The following is a 27373-nucleotide window of genomic DNA, read 5'->3' as shown; positions in this document are numbered from 1 at the left end:
TAAATTCACGGTTTTTATTACAATAGATATATCCTATGTACTTAAATTTTCCTTATAATATAAATATGTAACACGTATAAAAAATGAAATTAAAAAATGCTTTGATTAAACATTTGAAATGATGTACATAAATATGTTCCTAAGTATAATCCTAATTACATAATTAGGGGTATTCATATATATGTCCATGTATTGCACAATATTAATAGAGTAGTCCTGAGCCGTTATTCATCTCTGAGGATCGACGAAAGGTTACATTTGGATTTGTTCTCGAATATCTTTGTTGAGCATCCAAGACAGCTCTTCGTGGTATTGTGGATAAATACTCGTCCTCTCTTCGTGGTATTTGATTATGAGTATTCACATTTAATTGGAGTAAGGAGCTCCCAATCTGGGCGTTGTTTTTAGACTGTTCGTTGCGGAGATAGGCGAAGATGTCCATGCCCGAAAGGTAGCTATCCTCTGTGGTTTTGCTGTCAGAGCGCTCTACAAAATATATTTAATCAATGTATGTAAGAAACTTATTTGAGTAAAATAGATAAAATAAAACATAATAAGAGTTGTGGAGAAAAAGGAGTTCCGGCGTGTATAGAAATCGCTCTCTCAATCATATCAAAAATAAATAGGCTACAATCGGTAGAGATGTGAAAATTGTCGAAATCTTCACAAACATACAACATTTTTGTTGTTTTTAAGAACCGACATATCTGCGGACCGATATTGCAATATATTATATCGCTACTTACTCGCTAATACGTCTGGATTTTCTAAATAGGGCAGGGTGATTAGTAAATTTATTAATATCTTGCAAATTAGTAGTATGCACTATTGATATATTTGTATTCGAGAAGATTTAAACAATTTTTACATGTCAAACCATGGGGGACATCATGTCCGGTGATCCGTGTTGGAGTGGCGTGAATTTCTTAGGAGTGGCCATTTGTAAATTTTTACTACCTCTACACTCCAGGTATACGGAAGTTATTCTTAAGTAGATTTCAGATTTTGTATTTTATTACAAAAAAAATCTGATCTTTTTTGGATTATGCACCTCCTAAATTAGAAAAAAAGAACCAAATCTTGCCACGGACCACCCTATTCCACCTGTTACCTCTCCATTCCACTGATAGTGTTTGAATCTAAAAAAAAACGGAAGGCAAAAAAGTGCATATTTGCCTTTAAAAAATACAAATCTATATATTCCAGATTACCTATCCAGAAATTTTTTATAAAAAATCCACGTTCGACTGGAATCCCTCCTTTTCCACAATTCTAATATTAATAACTATTTAAGTGGGCTCACACATTGACAAACGTTATCCAAAATGTATACAAATTACACTGAGACTGATTGAAGCACTGTTGTGGCATATATTTCATATATTAAATAATGACAGCTGCTGTAATTTTTTTTACTTATAGGGCATTTTCTCTGTTAAAAGAAAAGATGCATAAATAATTAGAATGTTTTTTGTTTTTTAATTTGAAACATAGAGCTACAAATTACAATATTCCCCCAGAATATCATTGTTACTCTATATTTCACGAAACCTCACTAGCTTATTTATAAAATATCCTAACAAATATTAAAAAAATCAATTACAACTTCACCCTTTGAGAATAAGCACTTGAAGACAGCCAACATCAAAGATATTGGCTTCTATGTAAAGTTCTTTATTTTACTCTATTTCTGGTGATTATAAAATTTTTTAATTAATCGTACTCAAATAAATTAATCAATAATTTATTTTTCAAATGATGCAATATTGGTATCAATTTGTTGTTAAATTTGATTTGCATCTATATACTTATTTCAATTTGAAATAGAGCATCTTAATAAAGGCTATAAAGGTTAAACATATATGTTTTAAAGGTTTTAAAGGTTTAGTTGGTCATTTTCGTGTTATACATATTAAACTACAATAATAAATATATGTGATTGAGGCCCTGGGCGCTTCAAGACCTAAATTTTGTTGCAAACGCTCGTCAATGAGGGAAACTACTTAGTTATAGTAAACATAATTATAAAGAATAACATACCCTAAAATAGTTTGAGTATTATTAACAGATATATTATAATGGATAGTGTGTGATAGAGAGAGAGAGATAATGAAGAAGTAGAACGGATAAGATAGAGAAATGGAAGAAGGGATCGTTGGGGCTGGACTTGTACATATTAAGCCTATTTAATAGTGAAGGTCAACATCTTGATTGGAAGAGCAACATCGAAGACATTGATCATTCCAGCGTCGAGGAGAAATGGTGGAGAGGATATCCCTCTCGTTTTTGATCTTGGAATTTAGGATTTTCCTAAGATGAGCATAATAGTCTTCGTTCAAGTTATACATGGATAAATCCGAGTAAGAGTGTCGAAGTATATCCTTGAGTTGATGAATATTTTTCTTGTTGATTTTGAGATTTTTGAGTCCTTGTAGGTCAAGGACTCCTCCGCCACGGAGGCGGAGTTGCTGATTATCTTCCTCATCAGCAGCTTCATCCAAGAGTGCAGGATGAGAGCGCCATCGACGACCTATTGATTTTCATTTTGGTTTTTTTATTTATATTTTACCATTTAAAAAAAATTATCCGTGAGGATGGTTAAAGATGACTCAGGCAGAAATACAGAAACATGCACATAAGTAACACAAGTATTTAAATCATTAGAAAATTATATAAACCAGTGGTTCTCAAACTATGGTGAACGTACCACAGTAGTATAGCAACTCCCTTCGGTCGTACGAACGTTATTTATAGAGGTGTAAAAAAGACAGCACTTTGGTGCTTGTAAAATAGTGATATAAAATGAATTTATGAATTCATTTAGATTCTCTTTTTATTTTATATTCCAGCAAGCCGAACTATTTTTACGAGTATTGCTTGGGTAAGACCCATTATATTTCATTCTCTTTACTACTTGTTATTCTATTCGCGACCTTTTTGTAGCACTAAGTATAATTAGGTCTGCGATAAATGTTGAGGTGGAGATGAGTTGAAGGGAAGAAAGAAAAATTACAGTTGGTACTCGTACTTTTTATCCCTTATATAAGAATAATTTATCATTTAGTGTAAATAAAAAGTAGTTCAAAGGATAAAACAAAGAAACCTGATAGCCGTTGCAGGCGATCTCACTTCCCTCAACAAAAGCCGCAACCTTTAGCAAGCTACTTTGTCTATGAATATATATTTGTTTTCTTATTATTGGTTATAAGTTGAGCCAAATAATACTAGAAACCTGTAAACGAAGGCTCAAGTGCGCCCCCTACAAATGGGAAAGAAGAACCGAGAAATTACTGCAATGACATAAAATAATTCCAAATGGCCGTTTGTTATATTATTATGAAGAAAAAAAAAGCATTTATTCGATTTAAATAGTCAAACATATATCTATATAAAAAAAAATTCACCCCTGTCGAATTCATAAATCAGAGTTTATATGAAATTATTCAATTCCAATATTAAGCCTATCACAGACGTCTTTTTTAGCTAAAGACATACTTATAAACTGATTCTATGCGGTACATTGTTGTAATTTCCCAGTAATTCTACAAGATTTGAAGCGGGCACACTTGAGCCTAGACTTACAAGCATGGTATATATAATCAGGTATGCTCTTCTGAAATGTTTTTGATTTGTTATTGAAAAGACCACGTTACATCTGACGTCATTGGATTTAAAATAATGGATAACAGATGAAGTTGAACAATTTCAAAATATAATTAATATTTATATTATCATCATTTACTCTTTAAAAGTCTAGCCTCTACGATTTTCCTAATAATTTCAAAATGAACACTCCGAAGAGGGTATTCTTACCATAGATTTATCAAAGCGAAAGACATTCGTGCAAAATGGATTCAAGCTTGTCATAGACAAGACCCATTCAATCCCGAAACTGCCAGAGTGTGTTCTAGACATTTTGAGGAAGACTGTTTTCAGAGAAATCTAAAGGGCTGAACTCATATCTAACTACGGGAGGACTTCTAGTAGCAGAGGTTCTGAAAACTTTGAAGTCAAATGTTTTTCCTACTTTATATTTTGTTCCTGAAAGCTCTATTCGAGCTGCAGATACAGAGAAATCAAATATTAAAAGGACAAAAAGGTAATTTATAGAATAAATAACTCTATGCATAAGAAATTAAGCAGATCTATTTTATACCTATTCATACCCTTCCGTATATTTATCCTAGGCTCTCCTCCAGGAACACAAAAAAACATTGTTAAAAAACTTCTCACTACTCCAAAACAAAGGAAGTTTGAAAGCAAATAAGCCACCTAAAGAATGCTCTGATGCTATGGAAGTATCATTTGAATATTTAAAGCCTTCCTTGGATGTCACCTTGGGGACTATTGAAGAGCATGTAATACCACAACAAAACATAAATGTGTCAGTACAGACAGATATGTATAATGAACAGCTTCTTTATAGGAGGAAAGAAAATAAAAGAATTCTCATGAAAATAAATAGACTTGAAAAAAAAAATTTATTCCCCTTCAAAGAGTCAGTTTGACCAAAAATGTATCTAAAAGAAGTGAATGTAAAGCCTATCAATGTAAATTAAGTAAAATATTTTCACCAAGTCAAGTCAATGTTATAATGAATGAAAATGTTAACGCCAGACCTTAAAAATGGTCGGAGGAAGATATCCAGAGGTCTCTCATTCTGAGATCAATGACTGGAGGAAAAGCCAATAAATATCATCAGAAGAAATTCCCCCTTCCCCTTGCCAGCTTTATCCACATTAAGGAAATGGATTTCCAAATTTAAATGTGGTCCTGGAATTCAATATTATATATATGTATATATGGATTATATATACCTTGCTGACAAGTTTCTAGTATTATATGGGTGGTTGAACAATGATATGATAGGAACAGTAAACCAGAAAAAGAGAACTAGCTCAGCCCGCAATGTTCTGGGTAGAAATTATTATCTTGAACTCTTAAATGTGCATAGGTTCAATTTACGCTCGCTCCTAGTGAAGGCAATTACATTATATATTGTCTTCAAGGACAATTCGTAGATGGAGTCATTGTACTAGTATAATGTTTACTCACACCAGGGGGTCCACAAGAGGGTGGCCTAGATGGGTTGTAGCCCCCCACCAATACCCATAAAAATTAAATTTTTAAATTTTTTGCCAAAAAATTTAATTTTCTGTCCATAGCCATGGATATTTGCTACATTGGAGACCCAAATATTTTCTCCGCTGGTACAAACTATAAAAAGTTTGAGAACCACTGATCTAATCTCTTTAATTCAAAGAGCGCATACTTAAGTCAAACATACATATATAGACACTCTATAAAACAAGTTATTCATAAAGATAATGAGCCCCTAGGTCATGCTGGTCAAACGAGACATTAAAGAAATTGAAGAAGTAGGTCAGAAAAAGAACCGAAACCGTGCTGAGAGTTTTCTAACTAATAAATATACTAAAGATTAAATGGTAAAATATAAAGAAATATTTTGTGAATGGCTTAGTATCAATTGCCTCGAAGTAGAGATGAGGAAGAATGATGGTGTCTATTGTGATGGTGATGCTGTTGTTTAGAAGCACGAATAAACACGGGATGTCGGGAACTATTTATATGACTAGAACGAATTTCCCGACGAGTCTCCGACATAGCACCTGAAAGATTAGGTCGGAAATGTTTAACATGGGATGAGCAAGTCATCAAGTATGAAGAAAGAGAGATGGATAGAGATAGTGGAAGTTAAGATGATGAAATCAGAGAACTACACTAAAGAACAAATGAATTATCTTACCGTGTCGATTCTTTTTCGGAGTTGGAGGAGTCGCCAATCTTTCTCTAAAGTTCATTTTCGCAGGTTTAATGGGAAAGAAGGATGGTGAAGGGGTTCCACTTCCAGTTGATTGAAGTGAGCTTTCCGAATAGAGTCTATTCCCTGCTCGATCCTCTGAATAAACTCCCTCCTTCCCGATGGCAGAGAGCTGTCTACCCTTTGGCATAAACATAATAACGAATGTAATTGCAGCTACGGCGAGAAGTCCGCCACCAATACCCACTGGCTGATATTCAATAGGAGCTATAAATCCTCCAATGATCCATATAACAAATATACATGAGCTGAACACCATAACGAGGCCTATGTAGGAGCCCTCTCGGTAGTTTTCTCGGATTTTCCGAGCTTTAAAGGCTAATAGACTCACTACACCCATGAGGAAAAACACGTATAGTAGGCTGAAAAGGAAAGGAGCAAACTCCAAGTCACAGATTCCATTTTTGGCTTGAGCAGGTGAAGAGAGTATCCATTGAACACCGATAACGACTTGAATGAGAATAGCAAAGCACAATAGAAGACATTGATATGTACCAGGAAGATATACTCCGGAGTTTAAAGAAATAAGGAACACTAGTTTGACAAGAAGGGTACTAAAGACGATGCTATATGATATACCAGTCCCAAGACGAGTCACTGAGCAAACAATTTCATTGGGTTTAAGCACATGACTCACAGATATCCCTGTACATAGAAAGAGACCAGCCATTAGCACTTGTCCTAGAAATAAATGTCTTCGACTTGGATTTGAGCGAAGGGCTTTTGATAGGAGAAACACTTCAAAGACAATTAGAACGATGATGAGGGATACGTCCCCAATGAGGAGAGGAATGACCCAGACATCTTCCCTCAAAAGAGAAAACACAGTTTCAATCCCTCCAAATGTTTGCCTCGACGTTTGATTTCGAGCACATTCCAAGAGATGTGCATCTCCACAGAGATTCTGTTTCCGTGGACGCTTTGCAAGTTTCTTTATGAGAATGGGGACTTTATAGCGTAGAGTGGTTTTTGTGGATGTGGCATAGTCTTCTTTCATGTTGAAAAACTTTGTTTGAAGCCTCCGCTTCTTAGTGGGTACAGATGAATAGTCCACTTTGACAGTGGGATTGAGTTTAGAACGGATGAGTTCTTTACGTCGAAAATAGGGTCTCCGCTCTGTTACTTTGGATTCATCACAGTTTATGAGTGGAGAAGCAATGGAGAGAAGAAGGAGGAGGAGTGGGAGAAGGGATCCTGGAGCTTGCATCTTATATCAGGAGGACTGAGCAACTACGAAAGATTTTCTGAGAAATGGCAAAGCATCCTGAAAAAAAAGAAAAAAAATAAGAGTATTAACGGATTGAATGCATTTGGAGTAGGAAATATCTGACATGTTATGCTTCTACGTATAAGATAAATCCCCATATGGCCAGCCAATTTATCATTATTTGAGCTTTCATCAAAAGAAAAAAATAATAATAATGATGTATTGAGGCAGATGCCCAAGAGCACAAGTGGGTGAAAGTGAAAGTTTGAAGAAAGTTTCAGATTTATTTTATGTTATTATTATATCAAATAGGTGATGATTCAACACAAAAACAATCTTGAACAATAATCAAGAAGAAAATGAGAAATGCCCAATGTATTTTTTAACATCATACGGGATGGTGCATTAAAATCTAAACACTTTGATTTTTAAACTTCAACCAGATATTATTTATTAATTAGCAGTAGAGCAAAGAGTTGAGGTCAGGTGAGCAAGGAGACCAAATACTGGATGCAACAATTCAAAATTAAATTCTGACAACCAGGTCAACATTTTCTTTGCAGTGTGTCATGGAACCGAGTCTTATAGTCAAACCAATGGCCTCACAGCTGCGATTTCCTCAATCCAGGGTTTGGCATCTTGATGTACTCATTAGCATGGATTTGATTGCATCACGTAACATTCTGAGCTTATTGTTCCGAACCTCATAACTGTCAAGCTGTTGATTCATAATCAACTTCAGACTCTCCAAACAAGGGGCTTGTCCAGGTGTAAGAAATTTTCAATCACTACATTGTCTCGTCCGGCACGGATTGCAACATGGACACTCTCCTTTCTCTGCAATTGTGGAGCAAATACTTCGTTGAATCGACGCCATTTTTAAGGGATCACATATGTCGGTACATAGTCTTATTAAAATTGATATATTGTATTATAACACCAGCAAAATATCCGATGCTCTTTCAATGAAATATTAATTTATTAGTCTACATTAATTATTATTTTCTTAAGTAATCTTCAAATAATTAATATTTAATGTAAATATTTTTTTTAGTGGTTTTGAATCTTGAGATAATAATATGTATATTAATAATTATTGATGGATACACACAATTATTCCTTTCGTAACCAATGTTACACAAACGATTACAATCTATTAATATATTATATTCAAGTTTTATTAATCAAGAACACATAGAAAAAAATATTCATGTCATTATGAGAACATTGACTATTCAGGGGTTTCATATCCAAATATATAATATTAATAAATCCAGTGAAAAAGGGAAAAGTACTTAAAATACACACAAGATGTCGCTTTATGTCACCTCCTTACGTTTATTGTACTGAATGGTCCATTAAAATATGACCCCCTCGGATTTTAAACTTCAAAAAAGATATAATTGATTAATTAACAATAGAATTTCAACAAAATTAATACCATAAATATATGTGTATCTGAGCTCTCTATATCATCAATGTAGCCACCCTTAGCGGCAATTATGAATTCCGGGCGGCAGCAGAAGGCCTGGCACCCACTGCCGATGTATTCCTCTGTTATAGGATCTCAGGTCTGGCTAACAGTGGTTTTGAGTGTCCCTTTGTTTGGACGACAGACACTGAAGCATTTCTCCTCGACGCGCACCAGAAAAATGTAGTCGACAGAGTTGGCATCAGGGCTGTAGCAGGTCTGAAAGGGTCAAACAGAGTTCAAAAGACTCATTTAAAAGAGACATTCAATGGAGGAGATGGGTTTATTTCATTGCTGGTGTCAAAAATAGCCTTTCGACACTGACAAGTCTATTTCTACCCACTCTTTTTATACCTCTCTAGACAGTCTGGTTTAAAAACGCGATATTTTTTGCAAATACCATAATGAACTTGAGGGAATTGGCCAGGGTATTATTATTTTTTTTTGACTTTTTGAGCCCTTCTCCCTCATCAACGTTTTGGATATGCTGACGGTGTAGACAGTGATCCTTCAGTCGCCCAACAATTTAGAGTACGTGAATGGAGATTCGTGGATCAAGTATCATTTTCTCGACTTGTACGTAAGCTACAGAGCTCAAGTGTGTGTTGTTGTCAAACTAATTGTGTATGCTTTACTATGAAAAACCCCTAAATAAATTTGGTCGAAAATACTCAAAATGAATTAGTTTGTTGTTAGACAATTCTTACCAACAAGGTTTGGAATTATTATTCATCATTAGTTGGGGATCGTGTAGATCTCACCTACAGTTAATTCTCATTAAACCAATCAATAACAATAAGGGAAAAGAGGCAGAAAAATCAACAGCTGACAACAAAGTACAATGTAAATTGTTATTTCAGTGAGGTAACGCCCTACTATCTTAGGCGTCCGTAGGTAGTGCCCCCCAAATTAAGGCATTTTTTGCTCTTTACTAGAAAATTCAAAATTTGATTTTTTTTTTTAAATAACATTAGAAATGTAACTTGATTTTCAAAAAAAAATTCAAAAAAATTTAATTTTGTGTAAACGGCTGGGATTTTTGAAATTTGTATCAAAAATTTAATTTTTATTTTTTGTGAACATCTGTAGATTTTGGAGTTTTTTTTCCAAAAAATTATTTTTTTGTTTGAATACCCATGGATTTTTAAATTTTTTTTTTAAATTCAATATTTGAAGCTTTTATCGAAGAAATTTAATTTTTCAAATTATTTTAGTTTTGTTTGGAGATTAAAAATACCAAAAACCAGGTCTCCTCCCCTCGAAAATAATCCTGCAGGCGCCGCTAGGAATGCCCCAATCATATGATAGTAAGTTGCTAAATCCTCCTCCAAACTATTGAATTACTACGCAATCATATTTGGTACTTGTTCTGGGTTTAACCAGAGCTATTTCGAAATAAGCAGCCCATCAACGTTCAGAATACTCATCAGCGAGAATATAGACGTATAAATCGACAGCTGATATCAGAAATACAGCTTAAATTTGTATGTTAGTGAAATAACACTACGGAAATAGCTCACCCCTGAATAAAAACTCGTTCAACTTCAACTTACAAAAGAACTATAGAAGATTGATAGCGTCATAACAATTTTCTAGGTTAGTGAATATATTGTCATGGAAATCCATCGATCATCTACTTAATAAGAACTACTTCAAATTCAACTAATCAAACAACCTTCAGAACATTGATAAAAGGGAAGAAAGAGACATAAAAATCTACAGCTGACACACAAAACACAATGTAATAATTTTTATGTTAGTGACTATAACATCATGGAAATATTTACTCCCTACTAAGAATTCATTCAAATTCAACTAACTAATCAACCTTTAAACATTGATAAGGGGGAAAAGAGAGATAATATCGTCAGCTGACACACAAAACCCAATGTAATTTGTCTGATATATATATATATATATAAATTCAAAATATAAAGTAAAAAGAAACTCACGAGATGTCGATTCATAACGGATTTACAACACTGTCGTACATTTTCAAAACTTTCAACGTTGCACTTACACATTGGCCAAATATTTATTACCGTTTCATCACTAATTTATTTATTTATGTACATGAATGTAGCTGAGATGAGGAAGAAGGAACGGAGTGGATTATTTTGTAAGGTACTAGAAAATGTCGATAAAAATTAATAAGGTAATAAAAATAGAGGAAGGTATTATTTTTTTTTTGAAGAGTCTATCTATAACTGTTCATTCTTCTATCTTTTCTTCGCTTATTTTTTATGGTTGATTCTTCTTCGTCAGAAGAAGAAGTAATAACGATATTTCTTTAACCATTTTTTCACCTTCGTTTTTTTTTTTTTATTATTGTTAAAATATATTTGAATTAAGGCCCGCGCGTTTTTAATATTTATTTGACAGTCCTTCAAATGAGAGCGTACCCTAGTGGCAAAACCAAATACTATATGAACAATTTGATACTTCATCAATGAATAATTAAGATACATGTAATCCAAATCAACAAAGTCATCCCTTTAGGCACATAAACCAGAGTGGAATACAATGTCTGCTATAATAATACTCTCTATTAGTGTTGGGCTCGAACTCGTAAAAAACTCGACTATATTCGAAATATTGGAGTATTATGCCTCGCAATATTCATTTATTCCAGCAATTCTAGTTCTCTACTACAGGGGGAAATTATATCGAAAATAACAAATTGTATTTGTAGTGATGAGTTTACTTTAAAGTTGAATAAATTAATAGTACTTAATTCCTATAATTAATTTATAATCATTTTTTTTTTTAAATCACGAACACTCAATGTACGCCTTAGCTTGTAAAATAAGTTTTATTTACATAAATTATAATAATTTTGTAGCCGGAGTTGGAGCCAGTACACATTTTCCGACTCCTGACTTTGACTTCTACCAATTAAGGACCGACTCTCCATCCCCGGTATTTTGCGGATATTAAAAAAAACGAAAATCAACACGGTAACCCTGACAATTTGAAGAATGCTTTGGAAGAGATAAAGAATAATGCTTATGACGTTTCATTAGATCAGTTACAATCAGCACTGACGAGGGAGGAAGGTGAAAAGGAAATAAACAAGGACATTTGCTAGAAAGACTCCGATGTCGATATCCAATTCTACTCTGAGTCCAAGAAGGACTTAGAATTAGAATTCGGAAATAAATCTGTGTATTTATTTCAGGTTACTCTCCGTCTTTTATGAGCACACACGAATGAATATTTCATTATGTTTGACTATATTTGAATGTAGTAGGAAAGGAAGGTGGCTCCTCGGGAATTAAATAACAATGACAACAGCTGAGTAAAAGAAAATTCATTGTTTTGATTGCCAATTCCAAAAACGAGCCAACTCAAAAATACATACGATTTATGTATATCTCTATACATAGTTTTATAGTAAGAAATGGGATTTTTGTAGAGCGTGAGGAAAAAGAGGGAGGAAGGCTTCTTAGTATTACTGAATAGAGACTCCTATTAGCGTCAGCCTCCTATTATCTGAATATAATAGTGCTATGATGAAGAGAATCTTTTACATTTCAAATAATGTAACATAGCTTTTGTATCCATCGTATTCTAAATTAATTTAATAGGACGTGAGTAGAATAGTTATATTGTCTGCAAGGGGGTGTAACAATCTATAGGTTGCTGAATAAACTATTTGTTTTTAAAAAAAAAAGGGACATGCTGAGAACTATGCAAGTAGCATACACCTTTATTAATTAATATTATCATTCAGGGAGGTGTATTATTTTTCCGCAAGACGGCGCCACTCTCTGTCGCTTTGTTTACAAAATAATATAGCTAAACAACCCTATTGACCAATTTATGCATTGTTAGCCTGTTGGACAGGAAGTATAAAATTATAGTAGCCCCAGATTTTGGGCTATGGATTTTACGATCACTGCTTTGCTATGCTTGTAGAGTAGATTAAAACTTTCTTAAATGATTTCTAAAATCGCCAAACTATATTTAGCTCATTATAATTGAATGTCTTAATTGTTGAGGTACTCAAACTGGCTTGACAATTGAATTGATGTAGATTGGATCAATTCAATGACTGTGCCCGATGTCTTTACTCAAATTCGACTTGAGTCAATGCTCAAAAACTCGAACTCAAACATTATAACTCAAATCCAACACTAATCTCTATATTATTCTACTTTTTTCCCAATGAGAAAAAAAATGTGATTTATGCCATTTTTTCTAAGAAGATGGAAGAAATTATATATATATATATTAATTTTTATTTTTTCATGGGAACATGGATTAGTTCGATCTTTATCAAGTATTTGTACCTGGTATCAAAAAAATAATCATAAAAAAATATTATGTGACATGTATGAAAGATATCGTCATTAGCTGACCTCAAACAAGGCATCCATGTTTCCTTCACCACGTATTCAAACCATTTATTTATTAATGGAAGTAAAAAATAAAATAATTCATGGAAGGGGGATTTTATCATCAAGGCCTCACAAAAACTACAAATATTAAGACAAGACACCATTTTCTTACACAATTTCCTGAGGAAAAAAATAATCTTATATTGTATTATTAATATGTAATTGTATTTATATTTTACAATGAGAAATGATGCTACGAAAATCTATTATTCGGATCAAAATACAGAATATATTTAGTAAATATTTTATAGCACGTTTTCCCAAGTACCTTTTTACATCCATTGTACCTTTCATTCACACAGAAACCTGGGAAGAAAAAGGCTCAAAATCCAGGAACATCTGCAGGATTACATTTTAAGGGGTGTTGGGTTTCCAAAGGTATTTCGGAAAAAATTAAATTTTTAGGAAAAAAAATTGGAAAAATCCACAGCTGTTCACAAAATATTGAATTTTTTGGAAAAAAAAATCAAATATTAAATTTAAAAAATAAACATTCAAATATAACATTTAAAAACAAAAAAAAAAATTCAAAAACTATTAATATTCATAGCTATTCACAAAATATTGAATTTAAAAAAGAAAAAATCAAAAATCCACAGCTCTTCACAAAAAATTTAATTTTTGGAAAAAGAAAATATCAAAAATGAAATTTCAAATATTACTTTTTTGAAAATAATATTTTGAAAATTACATTTTCTGGAATTTTTTTTAATAGAATGATATTTTATTTGTTCTTTTTTTTTTGGGGGGCTAAGGGTATTTATTCTCTTTATAAGAAGTTAGGACGGAAACTTGAACAGCTGAAATGATATAGTTAGTAACTTCGTTATTTTAACTAATGCCTAGCACTTTCGTCATAAACTATTTTCCCTCAAGACATGCCGCCGCCTTAGCCCCTTTTGGTCTCAGGACATTTCGTCTCAAGGATATTTCGCCTTAATATTATATGGGGGAAAAAGTAACTTCGTATTTTTTGCTTTATTTAAATGCTAAATAAGAAGGGTTAAAATCATACAATTTAAGCAAAGTATGCCCTATTCTGTTCTATTACTTATTCCGAACGAAAATCCAACTTCATAATGACCTTGTCGTTGAAGCCCTGGTCCCTATTGACAAAAAACTTGGACAACCAATATTCGCAGGCCTTTATTGAGGTCAAATTTGTACCACCACGCGGTATGGTGATAGACAGGCAGTTACTTGGTGCCAAGTCTGGGCTATAGAGTGGATGCACAAAAACTTCCCACCCCAGATCCCGGAGCTTCTGGCGCGTTCTGAAAGATGTGTGCGTCCTAACATTGTCTTGATGAAAACGGTTCCTCCCCTATTCGACTTTCTCTTTTTTTATCCAGCCTTCTGCAAATGGTTCAAAATGGTTTTATGATTGATGCTCAGCCCCTGCACGATGCTACGACTGCTATCATGACGGTCTATCTCGAGATTTTCCATGATTGTATCGATATTTTCGACGACAGGACTGCCAGTGCGTGGTATATCACTCCCCTCCAGTATATCAGAAGGAAATAGCTTGTGTCACTGGTGTGTGACTCGAACTAAAAGAGTATTGGCCCCATATACATCGCAAATTTTCTTGTTCGCTTTCGATGCGCTGTTCATTTGCGGTAGTAAAAATGTAAAATATGGCGAATTTCTTCCTTTGAGACCTCCATACTTGACGCACTATAAACTGCCCATATATATTACTCCCAAAAAGCTTATGTAGTATACATTTACACTTTTACAACACCTTATTGCATGATCCAATGTTAACAATAATAAACAAGATATACTTAGTCATTAAAAAAAGAGCAGGAAATACGAAATTACTTTTTCCCAAACTATTATTGAAATAAATTATATTTATACGTCTTCATTGTTTATTTTTGATTGAATTTGATGTTCCTCATTAATTTTTAAATCAAATATGTAATGTACGTTACTATAAAAATCAGTTTTCCTTGGAATAATGATAATGGCATTATCCACCCAAATTTCAAGACATACTATCAAAATCTCACTATATAATGAGTTCGAACCAGAGACAAAATATTTGATATAATTAATAATGTAATAAGAAAAATAAACACTATATCGATTTGAATGGAAGAAGTTCTAATCACTTTGACAGTCTCCATTATCAATTATCAAATGATGTTTCAGACGAAGAGCCAGGAAGCTGTTAATTATGACCCAACCTTTGAATCCCTCCAAGAATCCTCTCAGTGGTTTGATTCAATATAGCCATCCGCCTCTGAATCTGACACATTCTGGATCAAAACGAAGTGAAAATCCCTCCTGTTTCCTCATAACAAGCACTCAATGATTTTTATAGTAATAAAACTTCTTTTTTTTTTTATTTAAAAATTCAACCTAAATTAGGAAATAAAGTCGTATAAACTTCATTTTTTTGTATATTAAGGTAAATATCCTTAAGGCAAAATATCCTAAGGCAAAGGTGTAGTAATCAGCTTCTAGGGCTCTTACTCCCGAGCGATTACTCCTAGAATTTCACAATTTTATCTGAGGTCTGGAAAACGTCTAATCCATTTCATGCTGCTAGCAAAAAAAAATCATTATTTCTTCCTGTTTTAATCTATTTGAGCATGGAAAAGCTCGTCTCTGTGAAAGCAATTGTAAGAGGCAGAGTCTCGAGAGCTACTCAAAAATGGAGATAAAGCTCACATTATTAAAGATATATGCTACATTGAGTATAAAAAGAACATACTCATTATACCACTCCACAACAATCCCCAAGGATACCTTCCGTCTTTTAGAAGCACACAACATGAATGTCCAGTCAGGTTTTGAATGTAATTGAATCTATTTAGGGAAATATGTTTCCTACTCAGGAGTTAAATAATTATGACAATTACTAAATAAATAAAAATTAATTCTTCGGACTACCAATTCCAAAAAAGTGGGCTAGCTAAAAAATACACAGGATTTACAGGACTAACTATAACATTCATTTATGACTTTGACCATCTATCATTTACTTGCAGTAGTTTTCAATAATATTGAAAAAAGGTTTGTTGAGGGGGAGGGGAGAGGGGGTGTAGATAGCTCGGGGGAATACTTGGGGAGGGGGATAAAATTAGGGGAGTAGTCGTCCAAGGAGTAGATGTCATGGGCCCAATTTTACAAGACTACCCCATTCTTGCAAACTATGGAAATATTATTTAACTATAACTATTGGAAATTGAGACAACCTAACAAGAGGTACGTTGATTCAAGCAATCAACTTACAAGACACTTATGAGAGAGAGAAAAAAAAACAGAAAAACGACACCTGACAACAAAAAATATAATAAATAGTTATATTTGTAATATAAAGCCATGCAATGCGTCATTAATCTGAAAATTGACATCTTGAAAACATTAAGAATAAAAAGTATAAGAAAAAACGACATGGCTCCTTTTTGATTGAAGAAAATGGGGAATTATAACACTTGTGTATTTGGATGTCGTAATGATGAACATAAGGATTAACACTTGTATCGTCAGCTATCAAAAGTGTCTCATTAGTATAATTTTCAGTCCTCCTCAAACACGGGATTCCTCTCACTTGGATAAATAATTGCAATGTTTATATTTTGTGTTCAGCTGTTTATTTTCCCTTCTTATCATTGTTCTGAACGTTGTTGATTGATGGGGGGAAAAAATCAATTTAAGGAACAAGAGCGTTGAATAGTTCCCTACAATGAAATAATCAAATAATAACTGAATAACTCTGCCTTTGTGCTTTTTCTCTCTCTCTCTCTCTTTCTGTTCCTGTTTGGAAGAAAGGTTGCGATATACAGGGTAGAATTTGCTTTCTGAAACTCGGTCATCTTAGAGGAGATATAATCTATCAGAATTTATAAGAATAAAATATTTTGCATTTAAGGTAGAAGGTTTTCTTCTTTATAAGAGTAATTCATTTTCTTCTCCAAAATCATATAACAGGCAGCTGATATTAAATATGCTCTTAATTCAGTAATACCATATGTCTACCTCCCGTCTTCTCCACACCTTCTAACACAAATAACATTCTAATTATAGCTAACGATGTCCAATGCTATTATAACAATCATTGCAATAATGAATTTATACAAGTAAAAACAGTTGATTATTCATTGTTTCAGGATCAGTAGTCAGTAAAAAATGTTTTTTAATCTTGATTCTATTTAATTTTGTCCGAACTTTGGGTAAAATGCTTCTAAAATTCAAGACAAGTATCCATCCAGTTTTAGTATCAGATCTGAAACCTTCAGCAAGTCCGAAACGTTGGAGAGGAAGAAGGGATCTGTCAGAAAAGACAAACTGGACCCAGAGGAGTTAAAGAGAACAGCCTAGGGCAATACCATCAAGTCCATGGGGGACCATGCAAGAGATCTCAGGGTTTCACAACAAGCTTTCCAGAGTGCTATAAAAAAGTGGGCGGAATGAGCCTTTTGGAGTGACCACTTTTGACACCAGGAAGGAAAGAAACCCATCTCTTTCGTTGCAAAACTGTATTGAATGAGTCTTTTGAACACTTTTAGATAATTTTGGTCAGCGTACAGCCCTTATGACAACTCTCTCAACTACACCTGTTGTGTGCATGTTGAGGGGAAGGCCTGCAGTGTCTGTCAACCAAGCACCAAGACCCTCAATGTCATTGTCTGTCAGCACAGGGACGCCATGACAGAGGACTACATCCATAGAGGGTGTCATGCCTTCCACCGCCCCTTGGAAGCCATCGTTGCTCCTAAGGCCGGCCACATCAATGATTAAGCAAGCTCAGACACACATCTATTTATGATATATATTTGGTTGAAATTCTATTGTTAACTCATAAATCATATCTTGTTGAGTTTGAAAATTAAAGTGTTTAGATTTCATTGGACCACTCGTTATCATTAGTTGCAAGTCCTTCAAAAGTATGAAATTAAGTTCAAGTCGAGTCGCAAGTCTAGAGTCCTAGAATTTAATTATAATTTGAAAATATTTACCCTTCCCCCACCCCCAAAAAAAAACGATACTAATTGGGCCGTATGTGTTTTATTATATGGCCACCCTACCCTAGCTAATTAACTCTCATATCTATGCTATGAATATATCCTATATATATTTATAAATTTACAAATTGGACAGGTATGAGAAAGGTAACTTAACTTTAATTTACCTTATTATTTTAAATAAAAGAAAAGATGGATGTAAAATAGGTCAGTGGTGCGCCATATGCTAGACATTATTATTCTTTTGAATGAAGTATGTAGCCATATAAGCAATAAGGAAAATATTCTTTAACATGACAAACCTGTCTGTACATATCCACATTGATATAATAATAACACGTGGCCAGAAAAGTCCCGGGTTTTACACAGAAAAGACGGGTTTTTTCGAAGAAAAAAGGTTTGTTTTTTATTATTCGCATAATGAAACAGAGAGCCTAAAAGGGATTTCAAGCCGTTCCTTAGCTTGAACGCTATTTGCCCCATCAAGAAGTAGTATAAAATTAAAACACATAATTTTTTTTAATCCATTGTTTTTGAAATTACAAAAGATGCGTGTCACTTGCCACAATAACTCACAAACTAATCAACAGATTGTCGTGAAATTTGGACGCTATCTTTTAAAGGTTACTACCAACTGAAAATTAGTTGAATTAAACAAAATTAGCGCAATCTATCTGTGAAACCCGGGATTTTCAGGGCATGTGTTATGTGGAGGACAGTGTACACCTTTTTAATATAAATATGAATGATGACTTAAAATGAAGATATAGCAACATAAAAACAACATTGAACAAAAGTCCAGATTTTTTTTTTGTGGGGGAGTTGATGTTTGAATTTTAAATTTTTTTTTTTAAAAACCTACAGCTTTTCATAAATATAAAATTTTTTACAAAAAATTTTATATATTAATTTTTTTTCCAAAAAAAATGCAAAAATTTCAATTAAATTTTTCAAAAAAAATTTAAGAATCAGTAGTTATTCACAAAAAAATCTTAAGAAAAAAATTTTCAATTTTTTAATTTTTTTGGAAAAAAAATCTAAAATCCATATCTATTCTCAATAAATTTTACTTTTTGTAAAAAAATTTCAAATATAAAACTTTTAGGAAAAAAATTATAAAATTCGTTGCTATTAACACAAAATTTAATTATTTGTGAAAAAAAATTCAAAAATCCATAGCTATTCACCGAAAATAAAATTTTTGGGAAATTTAGAGAGGGGCTGCAACCCCTCCAGCCTACCCCTGTGGACGTTCCCGAATCTCTAGGTACATGTTATAATAATAAGTCTATGCCTCAAAGACTTCATTTTTTTTTATTGTTTTTGAATATTTTTTTAAAAAAATCAATAGCTATTGAGAAAAAATTAATTTTTTTCGAAGCAATATCAAAATTAAATTTCAAATATTAATTTTTTTGTAAAAAATTTCAAAAATCCATAGGCATTCATAAAAAAATTTCAAATATTTTATTTTTTGGAAAAAATATCAAAATGAAATTTCAAATATTTCAGTTTTTGGAAAATATTTTCATTATTACATTTCAAATATTTGATTTTTTTGAAAATAAATCCAAAATCTATAGTTATTCACAATAAATTTTATTTCAGGAAAAAAATTATAAATAAATTTCAAATATTAAATCTTTTTTATCGCTATTCACAATCAGTTTTTTTAGGGGTTTTTTTTTCTTTGATAATATTTTTTTTTGGAAATTTGTATAGTTGGGGGTGGAAGGGCTACAGCCCTCGACCCTACCCCCTGCATACGCCCTTGAATCTCTAGGTACATGCTATAATATAAAGCCTCGGCCTCAAAGACTTTATTGATCCATTTTAATTAATCTCATGTTAACGTATAAAATATGGAACATATATTTTATTAAAATTTCGCAAGTACGTAATATAAATTATTATAGCCGAGTAATGTTATAAAAGCACTTATGTTATTATGACAAGCAATCGTTGGGATGACATTGAAATTTATTTTCTCTCTCCCTCCCTCTCTTAAAACTTCTTTGTATAATAATTCAATTCCAAATCATTATTTTACCCTTTTAACCAAAATGATTATCTACATTAAACTTTTCTACATAATTCGGAGTAGAAATAGCTCAAAAACGATCAAACTCCGGGACCCCGGAATGTAATTACAAGTCATTGTCACTCAACTTCACACTTAGTCTCAAAGGTAATACAAAATACAACGTTAAACTAAAGGACTCTTGGGAAAGAGTGGGCGCTCTAGTCAAGGTAGGTAGGATTTAGTAGTTCTCCATTCTGATTGGCTTAGAAGTACATAGAAGCTGCTGCATGTTCCTCCAGGCACGCAGCCAGTTTGAACAAGCCGTCTCCCCTCTAGTGAAAAGAGAAGAAACTGGGGGACTACGTCACAAGAATAACATGACATTATAGGTCGGTGTTAGGACATAGTCTTCCTTGTCTTATAATTGAATTGTTTATTTTTCCTTAACCGCTCTTTCTCTAGAAGCCTTTAGGTTAAACCATCATGTAATCAGGCCTGCTAGAATTTTCCATTTGATGTATCCTACCGACTCCTGGTGTAAACAGGCAAATTTTGATAAAACAAGCAATCAATCATAGTTTATAAATTCACTTTTGCTATAACTTTCAACCTGATGTATCATATCGACTGCTGGACAAGAAAGACAGATTTCCACGCAACCACTCATACATTTTAACATCAATATTAAAAGCGTGGTGGAAGTCGTACACGCTTTATAGTATAACCTTGTATTTCTATTAACATTGACTTAGTCTAAAAAAGTAGGAAGGTAATGAATTATGTTACATCACCAGAGTTAGGAGTTAGATTTTGATTTAGGATATATTTGATACATACAAGGTAAAGTTGATATGTGTATAATGGAAACTCTAATTTTAAATATTAGAAAAGGAAAAACGGTTTTTGCATTTTCCCTTTCTTCTTTTTTATTTATTGTTTAATAGGTGGACGTGGTGTTAACTTTTCTTCTGATGTAAGCATTATCGCCTATCTCCGGTGTTAATTGTTTTAAAAATGCATAATTAAATAGATGTTTATGAATTAAAATATATTTATAATCTTTTCCCTGCACTAATTCTAAATAAAATATAGGAGGATCTCCTCTTTATTACAATAATTCATTAATAGTTTCATTAATTCATGATTCAATATGATGTATTGTACACTGGGCAAAACAGGCAGATTTTGACAAAACACGCAACCACTCATAGTTCATGACATCACTATTGCTATAATTTTCAATTTAATGTATCGTACCAACTACTGCGTTAAAAACAGATTTGTACAAAACACGCAACTACTCATCCACTATGACGTCAATATTAAAAGCGTGGTGGAAGTCAAACATCAGTCGTACATGCATTATGCTATAACCTTGCATTTCTATTAACCTTGAGTAGCTGAAGATATCCTAGGAAGTTATCTTCTATATCGTTGGTTCTCAAATGGGGGTACTTGGAGGCACTCCAGGGGCACTTGAGATTTTTGAAAGAATATTTTACAAGTCCACATAATTAATTATTTTTTTCACATAATTTAATGTTTAAAATTCAATTTAATTTCCTGTGAATATCCATGGATTTATATATTTTTTCTCCAAAAAATTTTATAATTGAAATGTTTTTCCAAAAATATATAATTTTTTGTGAACAGCTGTGGATTTTAATTTTTCTTTCCTAAAAAAGTTAATTTTTTGAGAACAACTGTAGATTTTTTTTTTTTTCCAAAAAAACTTAATTTCTTAACAAAAATATAGACTTTTGACAAAAACTTCTAAAAAATTTAGTTTTTTATGAATAGCTTAGGATTTTTGAAATTTTTTTCCAAAAAAATTAATTTTTTGAGAACAGCTATAGATTGTGTTGTTGTTTTTTTGGGACAAAAAATTAAATTTTTTGACAATAAATAGGGATTTTTATACTTTCTTGAGAAAATGTATGAATTATAGAAATTTTTTCCCAAAAAAAAATATTTTTTTGTGAATAGCTGTGGATTTTTGTTTAATTTTGAAATTATTTTCCAAAAAAATTTATCTTAGGATTTTTTTTGTTTATTTAAATCCAAAAAACCTCTTCCAAAATGTAATCATTTGGACGCCTTTGTCATTGAATCTAAATATGTTTTCTGCTAGTAAGGGGGTACTTGGGTTAAATAAATATTTTACAAGTGGTACGTCACTAAAAAAGGTTCCTGTCCTATACAAAGTTGTTCTGTTAGGCTACGCCTAATTACTACGTGTAATCCATAGTATATTACTAAATTCAATGTCGATGCAATTGACTTTGTTATAAAAGTATGTACACTATATTATTAATTTAATAGGCATACCATGAATTCTATAATTATAAGCATATAAAAAATGAAGGCTTTTGAATTAAGTCGGACTTATTATCTTTTCTGAAAAAAAAAATATTTTTTTAAAACATATGACAGCTCATTATAGTCATATCATGTTTAACTGAGGATCTTGAAGTTGTATATATATACATAGTACGGAGTACTCGTATAACGGTTAACTTCTTACAATGGATTGGAGTACCAGCAGGTTTTTACCTTCTTGAAAATTTAGAAATTTATTATTTTCTTAATTGAATTCACAAACAATGATGCTTTTCTTCAGTGTTTACATATTTGTGTTAGTCAATGACAGAAGAAACATTAAATTTCCCTTTTGACAACTGAGCCTATAATGTATGTTGGTATCAAGTTGTAACTTGTATAAGCAAATTATACAAGTGGTAATTGTGAGTACGTCTCACTATGTTTTTGTAATTATAATATCCGTCATATTAATTTTGTAATCATTAATAGATATCATCATTGCATTTTAATCTGCTATATTTACTTATTATAAGACTTTGGGCATTTGAACTTTATAGTGTGTCACAATATAGTCTGATCAATTAGTATTGTTCAACAAAATAGTCAATAATTACATCAGTGATCAGTGTTGTATCGGAACAATGCACAGATTTCCGTATCAGCCTTCTTTTTTTCCCCTCCCTTTAGTCTTTGTTTTATCGGTCCGATCTTTTTTTACTATTCAATAGTCCTCAGGATAGATTAGTCACGGTGTTTGCTAGCGAACACAAAAATATCTTATTTATTTTGTTGTTAGTTGTGGATTCCCTCGTATGACCTGATACGTCATGGCTATTTCATAATTTATTATTTTTGATAAATAAACGAAGCAATAAGTAATACTCCAAGGTCACATTATATAAAGTGTGTCGATAAGAGATTTCTTTGTTTTTGTTTACAATTTTGATGACGTCATAGAGGAGCTAATTAATTATATTTTCTAATTAGACAATCATATTTTTGATTACTTCTAAAGTTATTTAAAAAAATTAATTCAACGTTGTTTTTATTGAAATTAGGTAAGAACATAGATTTTCAAATAAATATTAACAATATTTAAACACAATCCTTCACTCATACGCCTAGTATCTCTAGAAGAAGACATAAATCTTGGAATAATAGGAGTTAACACTAGCCCATACCACTGAACTTGGCTCCTGTTGTATTTACATACAATGTCAATATATATATATATATATTAGCCATCTTATTATTTTTATATATAAATTTTGGCTATCATGTAGCCAACGCTTTTGACAAAATATTATCAGCAATATCATAATAAAGAATCGAATAAAATCCTTTTTGGATTTTAATATTATTACATATATGTAATTCATTATAAAAATTGTGGAGAGATAATATGACTAGGAGTACTTAAGTGATAAATAGCAGTTGCTTTGATTGACTTATTTGGCTAACTACCAGATGATTTTGGGCCTTTCTATGTTTCTTTTTGAATGAAAGGTTGCGTGATGGAATAACAGTAACGGCTTGTAGTCGGTCCTTTGTTCCTACTGTCCTAACTATCTTTTTTTTTTCTTCACTCCTAGCTAGAATTGAAAAAAATACAAGGGAAGAAATTATAGAGAATCACCTCTTACTTTCAACTTTAGGTATCATGTCTCTTTGAAAGAGGTTCTGCTCAACAGCTGAAAGGATGTAGTCAATAATTGATGTTGTATTTACCAAGGGAGTCCCCTTAGTGGTCTTGCAGTTCTAGTGGTTCAAGCAGTTCTTGAACCACAAGAATGGGAACCGACAAAGTCGAACCGACACCACAATATATTGCTTCAAATGTAGCGTTTTACAATGATTTTTTTTACGTCGCCAGGGTAATACAGTTGTATCTGAAATCTAAAATAGCTTATGGCTTCTTTTGGATCTGGAAAAGTGGCTTTAGGCACCAGACAGTGTAAATACAAGAGGGAAGGAGTGGGGTAGATTATGGATCCAGGTTCCTTACTAAGCTTGTCGGGCCTTATAATATGACAACTACAATATTTCTTAAGCCAGGGTTTCCCAAACTTTACTATGCCCAGTTCCTCCCTACACTTATACATACTTATAGGCCTCCTATATACGAGTTTTCGGGGTCCCTGCTGGAACTTGGGGCACTATGCACGCTGTGTATAACGTAGCTACGGCCCTGTTTGTATCTAATATCATTGTTCAATTTGCATTTATTACAAAAAGTGAGATGAGTAATCATAAATTAGGATACTAATGATGAGAGGATAATACAATTATTGAATATTCCTTGAACGGTAGATAAAAATTAATAGTGTAATTGTTTACTATTTTGACTAAAGTTACGAAATAATAGTAAGTACTCTGTGCTACATTATAAAGTTTAAATGTCCACAGTTATATTATTCCTAAATTCATAATCTTAAACAGAGGTGACCCCTTGGAATCAATACTTGCAACTCGACTTGAAGTTGAGTCCATAGTTTGAAAACTTACCACTCGGATAAATGCAAATCAACGACTCTAGACATCTCTGGGACACAAAAGCTAACACTTGCCACTCAAAAGCCTTTTCAATTTATTCACTGGGTATTTAAAAAAATTATAAAAATCCAACTGTACTCCATGAAAATATTCAAAAACTTGGGTTTGTGACCAAAAATTTGAAACTTGACTTGCTGTATAATGACTTTTCCCCAGTTCACGTAATTAGAAGGACGGATTTTACAATTAAGTTAGGGATTTGTAGACTCATAAATTGTAACTTGTAGAATTTATATATAGAAGTTGTAACTGATACAACATATATACAGGGCTCAAAAATGAAATCTGCACACTCTTTGGGTCAACCTGGAACCAAATGTCATTGTCATACCATTTTTTTAATCCCGCGTAATATACTGACAAAACACATTCATTCAGTCTAATTTCATCACAATGGAAGAACTATATTAAGAGCTACCGGAGATTCAATTCACAGAGGAGGAAAGAAGATGTGCCGTAGTTATATGCCTAATTAATAATCAAGTACAAATTAGCAAACATGACATCAGTCACACCATTAAGCTGACAATACGTTACATCTTGGGTGTAGTAGCAGGTCTCTGTACCCTGCTATGTGCCCAACAAGTATCTTGCCTGGCTTGAGGAGAACTGCTACGACTTCATGGCCTCCAGCACCCCCGATCTTAATCCGGTGGATTATGTTGTCTGGGGTTATCTGGAGGCACACACTAAAGACACCCCCACAAATCTGGCAAATCTGGTGTCTGCCATCAAGAAGCACTTCGCATCCATAATAAGGGAGCTCGCCATCAATGCCTGCTCCCACTTGAGAGGCCATATGGAGGCCGTAATCCAAGCTGATGGCAATTATATCAAGTAAGTCTCAAGAGACTTGATCTGCAATTGTTTTCTATTTGAAATAAAAATATTAAACATTACAGAGTTTACGTTGTTTGTTTTTTTTGTAAATATGAGAGAGGTTTACTTTTCTACTTTTTTCGAATTTCAATGACGGCTTGTTGGGAAAAGTTGTCATGTGGTAAGATAGTAACCTATGCAAAATTTCATTTTCCTGCAATGTCATCTATAGGTTGCATATTTAGTTCAAAGTTTGAAAGGAGACAAAAGTTATTTATTTTGTCCATAAGGAATCAATTATTTCATCATTATTTTGCATTAATTAATTATGATAAACATTATTCCAACCTATAAAAACCTTTATAAGGTTTTTTTTTTTCTAAAGCTACCCTATGAAACAAAAAGGAAGAATTACACAAGAAAATTTGGATTTTTCCTTTCTGAAAATGTAAAAAAAAGGATGCGCGCTATACGCGGATCATCCTTTTTTATTATTTTTTTTCATACCAAATGACAACTTTTCTGCACTAGGCGTATCCAAAACTTGAAAATCGAAACAGTCTACTCTGCCATATATCCAACAAGTCTAAAATCTGGCATGAGAAGAATCGCTACCATCTCGTGAACAAAGACCAGTGGTCCCACAGCTCCGCCAATCTTACTCCCATTGATTATTTGGTCTGGGGATACCTTGACAGACACACTAATGTACGTCCAAGAACAAATAATACAAGTATGGTGACCACCATCAAGCAGCACTTTGCATTCATCATCTAGGCTTGCTCCCGTTTCAGAGGTCGTAATTGAGGTAAAGGGCAATTATATCGAGTAAGCCTCTATACACATGGCCATCGATGACTTTTTTTATTTTATTTGAAATTAAATTATTAAAAATTACGGATTTTATGATATTTTTTGTAAATACGATCTTCGAGCCTGTACATATTCCAATGTATTAAGCTGATTTCTGAATGGAATGATTTAGAGAAAACGAATAGGAATATTATTGATGTTTATCCTTGATGTGGGAGGGGGATTGTCCCATGAAACACTGGACAGCAGTAATTATATAGATATTAAATAAAGCAAGGTTATCCCAACAGATCGATAGGAGGGGGGTATTGGTAGATGACTTTTAAATGGTCTATCGAAACTTCCTGTCGCTTATATATATATATCTTAAATGTATGTAGTCAATTCATTTTTTTCTTGTTAAGTGGTCAATTAATTTCTGATTAAGATTCTCGTTTTCTAACAATATATGACAATTAGGTAACTTAAACGAAACATACAGCATTGAAACTCACCCTCGACTATTGTCCTTGTATTTATCTCTATTTATGAATAAATTGGATTCACATTAAAGACATTGGATCTAGTGAATCGGAAATTAAAGCCAGACTCCTCAACACTATTATCTTCTTCGGATCCGGCTCCAAACCCATTAGTACAACAGAACCTCCATGGCTTAGTGGCAGATATGGAAACAATCAGAGCAAGTACGTGAAGAACGGCAAGGATTGATAAAACAATGTTGAGAATGATGTTCGTTACGGAGTCAACAGATTCGTCATTTTCTTCATAAAAATGCATGGTTATTTCACTATGAGATGATGATAGAATATTAAAAACATTGCGAATACATCCGTGTAGAAAGGGCCTCACCTATTTCTAGTAACGTCTATAATTCATAACTATACTGGAACACAAAACTTCTTTTTTTTATGAACTAATAGTCTGAATAACTAATATTTCCC

General features: G+C 32.8%; 1 protein-coding gene across 3 annotated transcripts; it reads right to left on the bottom strand.

The window, feature by feature from the left end:
• On the bottom strand, positions 1-27373 carry LOC121116117 (uncharacterized). 3 transcript variants are annotated; one of them, XM_040710340.2, is made up of 5 exons: positions 26924-27373; positions 5768-7106; positions 5493-5630; positions 2041-2530; positions 1-486 (listed from the first exon to the last, which is right to left on the bottom strand). In XM_040710340.2, exons 2-4 carry the CDS (start codon positions 7047-7049, stop codon positions 2187-2189), a joined length of 1764 nt encoding a protein of 587 aa, XP_040566274.1. In that variant the 5' UTR covers positions 7050-7106; positions 26924-27373; the 3' UTR covers positions 1-486; positions 2041-2186. The 3 variants fall into 3 exon arrangements, with proteins under 3 accessions (XP_040566274.1, XP_040566276.1, XP_040566273.2); XM_040710342.2 differs by lacking the exons at positions 2041-2530; positions 5493-5630; positions 26924-27373 and adding an exon at positions 10473-10798; XM_040710339.2 differs by lacking the exons at positions 1-486; positions 2041-2530; positions 26924-27373 and adding an exon at positions 10473-10606 and having other exon boundaries at positions 5416-5630.

Source organism: Lepeophtheirus salmonis, chromosome 4, assembly GCF_016086655.4.
Source record: "Lepeophtheirus salmonis chromosome 4, UVic_Lsal_1.4, whole genome shotgun sequence".
Lineage (NCBI taxonomy): Eukaryota > Metazoa > Arthropoda > Copepoda > Siphonostomatoida > Caligidae > Lepeophtheirus > Lepeophtheirus salmonis.
The sequence above is the reverse complement of the archived record's forward strand: the minus strand, read 5'-3'. Positions and strand labels throughout refer to the sequence as shown.

What these genes read in the sequence shown, in the direction of transcription:
- LOC121116117 (XM_040710340.2), bottom strand. Translation starts at nt 7,049, where the DNA reads ATGCAAGCTCCAGGATCCCTTCTCCCACTCCTCCTCCTTCTTCTCTCC. An exon ending in TCCGAAAAAGAATCGACACG is followed by an intron (nt 5,631 to 5,767) that starts GTAAGATAATTC and finishes CTAATCTTTCAG; the next exon opens with GTGCTATGTCGGAGACTCGT. An exon ending in TTCCTCATCTCTACTTCGAG is followed by an intron (nt 2,531 to 5,492) that starts GCAATTGATACT and finishes GAAAATCAATAG; the next exon opens with GTCGTCGATGGCGCTCTCAT.